This window comes from Borostomias antarcticus (genome assembly GCF_949987555.1).
Source record: "Borostomias antarcticus genome assembly, chromosome: 30".
NCBI lineage: Eukaryota > Metazoa > Chordata > Actinopteri > Stomiiformes > Stomiidae > Borostomias > Borostomias antarcticus.
This window is the reverse complement of record NC_140263.1, coordinates 2,582,075-2,592,074: the sequence shown is the minus strand read 5'-3', so window position 1 is coordinate 2,592,074 and position 10,000 is coordinate 2,582,075. Positions and strand designations below refer to the sequence as shown.

The 10,000-nt window shown below is 41.5% G+C and overlaps 2 protein-coding genes across 3 annotated transcripts in view; one reads left to right on the top strand and one right to left on the bottom strand.

The window, feature by feature from the left end:
• paqr3b (progestin and adipoQ receptor family member IIIb) overlaps nucleotides 1-2,133 on the top strand; it is a 10,678-nt gene extending 8,545 nt beyond the window's left edge. For both annotated transcript variants that reach the window (XM_084460213.1, XM_084460212.1), the window contains one exon: nucleotides 130-2,133. In XM_084460213.1, the coding sequence (XP_084316339.1) occupies nucleotides 130-272 (143 nt within the window). In that variant the 3' untranslated portion in view covers nucleotides 273-2,133. The remainder of the gene's footprint in view (nucleotides 1-129) is intronic.
• Nucleotides 2,134-5,395: 3,262 nt separating this feature from the next.
• The window catches only part of anxa3b (annexin A3b), a gene marked incomplete at both ends in the record, with an annotated part of 12,845 nt that continues 8,240 nt past the window's right edge, over nucleotides 5,396-10,000 (bottom strand). Inside the window, 4 exons of the mRNA XM_084460216.1 lie at nucleotides 5,396-5,455; nucleotides 5,609-5,731; nucleotides 6,346-6,404; nucleotides 7,999-8,094. Of these exons, the coding sequence (XP_084316342.1) occupies nucleotides 5,396-5,455; nucleotides 5,609-5,731; nucleotides 6,346-6,404; nucleotides 7,999-8,094 (338 nt within the window). The remainder of the gene's footprint in view (nucleotides 5,456-5,608; nucleotides 5,732-6,345; nucleotides 6,405-7,998; nucleotides 8,095-10,000) is intronic.

Genomic DNA, 10,000 nt, shown 5'->3' with positions numbered 1-10,000 from the left:
TATGTAATGAAAATATGACATGTGTACTTTAGCATCTTTTAATAACGCTTCATGTTTACTGTAACAGAACTCTAGTCGCTGGTGAACCTTGGCCTGTGTGTGTGACCTTTCACCTCTTGGCCTCCGCAGGTCAGATGAACTACTTGGGCGCCAGCCATCAGGTGTGGCACGTGCTGGTGGTGCTCATGTTCTACTGGTGGCACCAGACCGCTGTCAACATCATGCACTTCAGGCACAGCCAGCCCTGCCCTGACCACACCAGCAGAGCCTAGCCACGAGCTAGCGACGGCTAGCGGCTAGCCCTGCCTAGCCTATATATCAGCTGAGGTTAGCAGCTAACTGCTAGCGGCTAGCTATCAGGTCAGGACTGAGCACCGGCCAGGCCAGATACATCTAATAAGTTTTGGTCAGACACCCAACAATACATACCGCCAGTAGGCCTAGCCAGAGCAGAACGTAGAATGTAGACAGACATCTAAACGGCTAACTCTAGTAGCTGCTCAGGCTAGGCTAAATGTGTCATGTCTGTCTGTCTGTCTGTCTGTCTGTCTGTCTGTCTGTCTGTCTGTCTGTCTGTCTGTCTGTCTGTCTGTCTGTCTGTCTGTCTGTCTGTCTGTCTGTCTGTCTGTCTGTCTATGGACAAGGTTACAGCCCACTCCCATGCAGCTCCTGAACTTACTCTGTCTCTTCCCAATCATAAGCACTAGCCATGTTTCCATCCACACGTTTTATGCGAATTAAGTTATATCGAATTAAAAACGCCTTATGGAAACAGTAAAATTCGATTAAAAGTCATGAAAATCGACTAAAAGTTTGTACTGTCAATCTCGTCGGATTATTCGATAAAAGGCTTTTGTGATAAATGCTTTATCCGATTTAAAGCTCTAGATGGAAACACCGGCTTTATTCGCATTCATATTTTTAGCGATCCTCACATAATTCGATTGACAAGTGGATGGAAACATGGCTACTGTCTCTTCCACCCGGGTCCGTTTGCATGGGGACTGTCATTTGAATGTTTGTTAAATGCTGTGAAAAAAAAGTTTCTCTGCTGCCTTGACGCACATGAGACCCAACGTGGTCTACCCTTTCTGAAACTAAACAGAACAAAAGAAGCCTGTATGATCAAATATATTATATATATCTTTTTTTTTTATTATTCTGCCTGACAACTTTGTATCTAGTTGTATTAATATAATGTGTGTTTTTTTGTTATTTTGAGATTCCTTGTTTGATTTTGCCTCAAACAAACTTCACTGGGTGAAGCTGATTTCCTGTTACAGCTGAACTGAATCTTGGGTGTTTTTATTCAATCATACTTTCATGGCAGGAATCTCTATGTATGACTGTACGACGTCCGTCTGTATCTCAATCTGCTCGAGAAGGTGTATTGCTCAGGTCCCAAGGTAGCGCAGCGTCAAGTGTGAAGTTGTTTGGACGAGAAAGCCGCAGACAAAGCTGCAAGCAGCAATACCGGCTACACCATCGGCCCTTTCAGTCTGCCACAATGTTATATACCACCTAGCAGCCAGAGGGCGCTGTGTGCACAATGTGAACGGGCATTACATTAGTATGAACAAAATGAGAGAAGTTACATCTGCCTAAATCCCTGGGCGATTGACAGTGTTCTCTACGACTTTTTAAAACATTTCTCTCCCTAGTCACTGGGGTTTATGGGTAAACTAACAACCCGATAAGAACAAACTTCAAAGGCATGCTATATTTATTCTTTGTGTGGCGGCGAGTAGCCACTGTATGATCAGTTTTATACTGTATTACAGTAGATGTGTGGTTTTGACGAGCTGTTTAGGAGAGACCTCTGACCACTGTGCCTCCAAGCTCGCCGGCATTAGGACATCACCTCGTCAGACGGTGATGGCGGTGAAAGAACCATGTTACTGTCTCAACTGGACATCACACTGTATCCGAGACCTCAGTTTCTATTCTGCCTTTTATCTCTATCGATGTGAAGCTCTTATTGTTACGGCCTTGTCATGATCAAAGCATGACCTTTGAACTGTTGTATTCCTACTTTATCTGATTGTCTTTGGTTGTAGTGTGTTGTTATTTGGTTTGGCATGACGGGTGGTTACATGTGAATGCTGGCACTGATGAAACATTTATTGTTATATCTACGCACATTATTATTATTTGAATCTATCTAATATAACCTGTGTCTTTCCAAATCATTCTCAGTAAATGAATGAACAATGACTAACAATGTCTGGAGTGTTGTCGTGGATTCTGTTCTGATGCTACGGGAAGATGTTTGTGCGTCACCTGTAAAGTAGTTCACCTGTAAATCTAAGAAGTCTCCAAAAGGGCCTTGGCTCCTCCCATCAAACATTTTAGTCTGATTTTGGCATTCAGGGTATTTCCTCCTTAAAGTCGCACTGAAACGGACGTTTGAGATCATCTAACTTCCGTAGTTTGACGTATTTCCGACGCAAACAAGCTATGAGGGCGGGACATGCGTTTAGAGGAATTTGATTGGAACATTGACAAGTGGACGGGTTTTAAGAACTTTAGACAGATTCGATAGAAGGATAGCGTTGATTGACGGGTGGATGTCGTGAGATTATTGGCCTAAAATCGAAGGTACCTGTTGTCGTCATTGCACGTGACCTACCGTTTTCCAGGAAGTAAGAAATTATATACTTTGATATAAGATTACAACAAAAGTAGAATTTTTTTGGCATACATCGTTGAATAGGTGAACACTATGACCAATTATGTGAACCAAAATGGGACAGAATGCTTTTTTCATTTCAGTGCGACTTTAATCTCAATCTGTTTTCATCTCTGACCCGAGAGCAGAAAATGAAGGATAATCCACTATATATTGTTCTTTTCTTCAACAGCCAGCCAGTCGTTCAAACATTGTAGTAAGCGGGTTGTTTCCCAAAGGGACAGCAAATCTTCAGATTAGATGATGCTACTGCCAGGGAGGATTGTGACTAGGATTATTAATCTGTGTGACGTAGCCTGCTGGCCAACATACTGAAACAGGAAGCAGATAAGAATATCACAGCTCTACATCACAACATACCACACTGACTGGTCAATAGAGGCTAATATACAGACTATATCTTCTAGGCATGGGTTCCCAAACTCCATCAATGTGGGCCTCCCCTCTGAAAACAGTGACACACCCAAACCCCCCAAATATGTCCATTTTGCAAGGCAGCGTTAGCTAGCCCATAACATTACACAGCTAAGCTCGGTGGCACCTTGCTAGTTAACGTTGTTGCTAGTTATTATGACGTTTTCGCACAATACATTCATGCCTGCGGGGGGAGGCTCTCTCTGCACTATCCACACATTTAGTATACATCTCTCCCATTATTTATTTCGATTTTCTGATCTTTAAAATCATGTTTCATTCATAAAAACCATAGAAAATTAAAAATTAAAAAATGTTTTCCTTTTTTTTTCTAACCATCCCTCCGCGCCTCCCCTGAATTTCTTTGGGGCCCCCCCAGGGGAGGCCCCCCTCACAGTTTGGGAACGCCTGCTCTAGGCTATAACAGTAGATTAGATTAAATTAGATCTAAAATCAGTCTGTTTTAGCATTGCTTCACTAGTGTAGTGTCCATTTCCAGGTGTATCTGAACTGTTGCACTGCCAACCCAAACAACTGGAGATTAGACTGTCTTGACATGTAAAAAACCAATCAGAGAATCGAACAAAAACAACTTTTTAGATCTGGGTTACGCACCTTTCACTGCTTGATATCTTTGAATCTGAAAGAAGAGATTCTCTATTGTCTCTGGGATGAGCTGGGATTAGGGGTTTGTATCAAAACACACAGTCTGTAATAATCGCTTTCTCATCTGACTAAACAGCAGCAAGTTGTCACTTATACTTTGAAAATCTTCGATTAATCTTGCTTTATTGTGTGCTGGACTAGTGCTGAGGTTTCTAGGGATTATACTGTAATGAGAAAAAAAGAAAATCTGATTTAGTAAAGATTTACTGCCATCTAGTGGAGTAAAAACCAAACAACAATTCACAAGTTTGAACAAACTTCCAAAATAACCTTTTAAAACGATAAATTAAAATATATCTTGCATATACATATGGTACATGTTCTCTACATTTATATTTTTATCTATTGAACATTTTTTATTTATGTATACTTATGGGTACCATGTACAGTACAATAAAACGCTTGACTGCTCATTGTGGGACTCTATGACCCTGAGATCAAGTCTTATGCTCTGCCCACTCAGCTCGTCCAAAAGATTAATAATGAATACTACAGGTTTCATCACAATAAGGGATTTATTATTCATGTTTGGTCATTGGACATGTCAATCAAAACAGACACAGTGGTTAGAGTAGATCCTGATATAAAAATCTAAACGCAAAACTTGGTCTACGGTGGGTCTAAGGAGGGTTTAAGATGGGTCTAAGGTGGGTTTAAGATGGGTCTAGAGACAACAACCTTTAGTAATCGTGTGATGATGCGAATGACAGACGTTAAAAGTAGAAGATGTCATCAATTAGTAACACTGCTTAGAGTTGAATATCATTTATTGGAAATGTAATCACTTAAAGGAGAAGTAGACATTTAGAAGTCATGTATCTGTTCTTAGTCAAGATCAATTATGTAACCTTCTATACGTGTGAGACAGTAATGACAATGTAATGATTGGAGGATGTATCCATGTATCAATTGCTTGAGTATATAGGTAATGCTTAAAGTAGGATACTTGATAAGCTGTTAATTAGACATTTATTCTGTGTCCTGCTGTGGGTGAGAGAGAGATAAGATGTTGAATGTAGGGATTGTTAATCTGCCAGGGAGGAGAGAAGGACTGTGTTCATCCGAAGAGGCGACGTCAACACCCTGCCCTCCTGGAAGGAGGTTCAAAAAACAGCTTGTGAGGAGGGAGAGGGAGTGGAAGAAGTCAGCGGCGGTCTAAATCAAGTGGCACCGCTCTGACACAGAGAGCACATTGGAGCACACACACATTTGGGAGAGAGAATTGGGAGAAGCATTTTAAGAGAGGCTGTGACTGATTGACTCATGTGATGGTAGTTTAAGCAAGAACATATTAGATTCATGAGCCACGGATAACAATCAAACCTGGTGGTGAGGTTCTAGAAGTCGTGGTAGGGACTTCACATAATAAGCCACCACCTTGAGGTCAATAGGTCAGTAGCCTACTCTTCAACAGTACCTGTACTTGTTACACATGACAAAATAAACTTTGCATTCTATTCTAACCTGATACAAAGTATGCAAAAGTAGCAGACACAGCTTTGGAGTATGCAGCCTCTAACCAGGATCTGACTCTGATGAGGACTGCCTGGTGATGCCAGGTTATATTAGAATATATGGTTCTGGTGTGTTTGGGTTAGTCGTCCAATTAGGAAACGGGGGGCGGAGCTAGTCATCTCCTCCACAAATCAGCTGCAGGGCGTCACCATAGCTACCAGACACGTCCGACTGGGAGTGGGGGAGAGAAGAGAACATAACTAGTCAATAACAGCAAGAGAAACACACACACAAAAACATCAACATATAATAATAATAATATTATATGTAACAAAAACTATAGTACTAGTACTATGCTATTTAATCTATCTAAAGCCGACCCACCTGCAGAGCAGAGTGCAGAGAGCAGCCAAACAGCTTCTTGTATTCGGCCCTGATGTCCAGCAGGTCGATCTCAGACCGGCTGACCAGGATCCTGGTCAGGGTGGACTCAGTGGTGCCCACGCCCTGTAAACAAGCGCACCACTCAGAATCAGACCCAGAACCAGCACACCAGTCTGAACCAGAACCAGAACCAGCACACCACTCAGAACCAGACCCAGCACACCACTCAGAACCAGACCCAGAACTAGGACACCAGTCTGAACCAGAACCAGCACACCACTCAGAACCAGACCCAGAACCAGCACACCACTCAGAACCAGACCCAGAACTAGGACACCAGTCAGACCCAGAACCAGCACAACAGTCAGAACCAGCCCCAGAAGCAGGACAGCACCAGACAGACCCAGAAGCTGGACAGCACCAGACAGACCCAGAACCAGGACAGCACCAGACAGACCCAGAAGCAGGACAGCACCAGACAGACCCAGAACCAGAACACCAGACAGACCCAGACCCAGAACCAGGAGATTAACATTCCCTTCTACACCACTGGACACAAATGGAGTATTAGTGTGGCTGGCCTGATGTATGTCACACAACAACAACGCAGGGGAATGAGAGAATGCACACGCACACATACATACACACACCCGCACACACACACACGCTCACACACACACACACACACACACACACACACACACACACGCGCACACACACACACACACACTGCTCACCTTCATGCTCTTGAAGAGCCGCTCAGCCAGGTAGGCAGGGACACTCTTCACACACTTCACTGGACAGACAAACACATCATATCACAACATTGATTAACACAGTATGTCATATCACAATACAGTATGTCATATCACAACACAGTATGTCATGTCACAATACAGTATGTCATGTCACAACACAGTATGTCATATCACAATACAGTATGTCATATCACAACACAGTATGTCATGTCACAACACAGTATGTCATATCACAACACAGTATGTCATATCACAACACAGTATGTCATATCACAACACAGAGTATGTCATATCACAACACAGTATGTCATATCACAACACAGTATGTCATATCACAATACAGTATGTCATATCACAATACAGTATGTCATATCACAACACAGTATGTCATGTCACAACACAGTATGTCATATCACAACACAGTATGTCATATCACAATACAGTATGTCATGTCACAACACAGTATGTCATGTCACAACACAGTATGTCATATCACAACACAGTATGTCATGTCACAACACAGTATGTCATATCACAATACAGTATGTCATATCACAATACAGTATGTCATATCACAACACAGTATGTCATGTCACAACACAGTATGTCATGTCACAACACAGTATGTCATATCACAACACAGTATGTCATATCACAACACAGTATGTCATGTCACAACACAGTATGTCATATCACAACACAGTATGTCATATCACAACACAGTATGTCATATCACAATACAGTATGTCATATCACAATACAGTATGTCATGTCACAACACAGTATGTCATGTCACAGCACAGTATGTCATGTCACAACACAGTATGTCATATCACAACACAGTATGTCATGTCACAATACAGTATGTCATATCACAATACAGTATGTCATATCACAATACAGTATGTCATATCACAACACAGTATGTCATATCACAACACAGTATGCCATATCACAACACAGTATGTCATATCACAATACAGTATGTCATATCACAATACAGTATGTCTACCACTAAGGCGTGGTCACATAAGGTGTGGTCACATCGTAGAGTTTTTTTCAAACCAGTAGGGATAAGGATCAATGAGGATATCCGAGCGGAGCGTTTTGTGCGTAGCGATCTGGGCGCCTTTAAAATAGTTCTTGCCAGGGCACGTTGTTATGGCAACTTAAAGACACATTCGCCTCTGCCTTTTCTTTAAAAAAAAAAAAAGTGTAAGAAAGTATTTTTATACCTGGTATAAAAATAAGAGCACGCGAGTGGTCGATTCAAGCTGGTTTCAAACAAAAGACAATAGTTTTATTCTGTTATGATTTTGCAAATTCGGACTCGAGCACAGGAAGTGAATCCGGGCAGAGTGAGTCACTTGGGGACGAGGTCGATAGGTTATAACGTGAAAAAGGAAGTGACATAGTTTCAGGATGAAGAGGACAGGGAAGTGATGTCACACAGGAACAACTTGTAGTTTTAACAGACTGATCTATGAGAACAAACTACAAAGTTAGAACAACAGTCAAGTAGGAAAACAAAACACTTTGGTGAGACTTGAATTTCATTCCCAAGTGCTCCCCTAGCCTGAGGGAGCCGAGCTAGAGAATGTGGACGGATCAAGGTGAAGCCCCTCCTCTCACCGATGGCCACCAGGATCTCCTCCAGCGTTCCAGACATCTCACTCTCAACGCTCTCCTGCAGAGTCTTCTTACTCAGGCTTTTATACTCCACCAGAGCTGCAGGAGGAGCAGAGAGAGAGCAATCACTATCACATCACTATCATCACTATCACATCACTATCACATCACTATCATCACTATCACATCACTATCATCACTATCACCATCACTATCACATCACTATCACATCACTATCACGTCACTATCATCACTATCACATCACTATCATCACTATCACATCACTATCATCACTATCACCATCACATCACTATCACTATCATCACTATCATCACTATCACCATAACTATCACCATCACTATCACATCACTATCACATCACTATCACATCACTATCATCACTATCACATCACTAGCACCATCACTATCATCACTATCACTATCACATCACTATCATCACTATCACCATCACTATCATCACTATCATCACTATCACCATAACTATCACATCACTATCATCACTATCATCACTATCACCATAACTATCACATCACTATCATCACTATCACCACTATCACATCACTAGCATCACTATCATCACTATCACCATAACTATCACATCACTATCATCACTATCACATCACTATCATCACTATCACATTACTATCATCACTATCATCACTATCACATCACTATCACCATCACCATCATCACTATCACATCACTATCACATCACTAGTATCACTATCACATAACTATCATCACTATCACCATCACTATCATCACTATCACACCACTATCATCACTATCACATCACTATCATCACTATCACATCACTATCACATCACTATCACCACTATCATCACTATCACATCACTATCATCACTATCACATCACTATCATCTTCACCATCACCCTCACCATCACAATCACTATTGCATCATCATCACTATCACATCACTATCATCACTATCATAATCACCGTCACCATCACGATCACCATCGCAATCATCACTATGACCATCATTATCATAATCACTATCATCACTATGACCATCATTATCACCATCATCATCGCTATAAGTAGCAGGCTACTGACTTCTCTAACTATTTAACTAATACCTAGCAGACTACTAACTACTGTGAGCTAATACATAGCACACTACTAACTACTGTGAGCTAATACCTAGCACACTACTAACTACTGTGAGCTAATACCTAGCATACTACTAACTACTGTGAGCTAATACCTAGCACACTACTAACTACTGTGAGCTAATACCTAGCATACTACTAACTACTGTGAGCTAATACCTAGCAGACTACTAACTACTGTGAGCTAATACCTAGCAGACTAACTACTGTGAGCTAATACCTAGCACACTACTAACTACTGTGAGCTAATACCTAGCACACTACTAACTACTGTGAGATAATACCTAGCACACTACTAACTACTGTGAGCTATTACCTAGCAGACTACTAACTACTGTGAGCTAATACCTAGCACACTACTAACTACTGTGAGCTATTACCTAGCACACTACTCACTACTGTGAGCTAATACCTAGCACACTACTAACTACTGTGAGCTAATACCTAGCACACTACTAACTACTGTGAGCTAATACCTAGCACACTACTAACTACTGTGAGCTAATACCTAGCACACTACTAACTACTGTGAGCTAATACCTAGCACACTACTAACTACTGTGAGCTAATACCTAGCACACTACTAACTACTGTGAGCTAATACCTAGCACGCTACTAACTACTGTGAGCTAATACCTAGCACACTACTAACTACTGTGAGCTAATACCTAGCACACTACTAACTACTGTGAGCTAATACCTAGCACACTACTAACTACTGTGAGCTAATACCTAGCACACTACTAACTACTGTGAGCTAATACCTAGCACACTACTAACTACCATAACAGGATAACTACTAATGAAGCTACAGCTACTGACTACTGTGACTGGTTAAGTATGACTTAGCA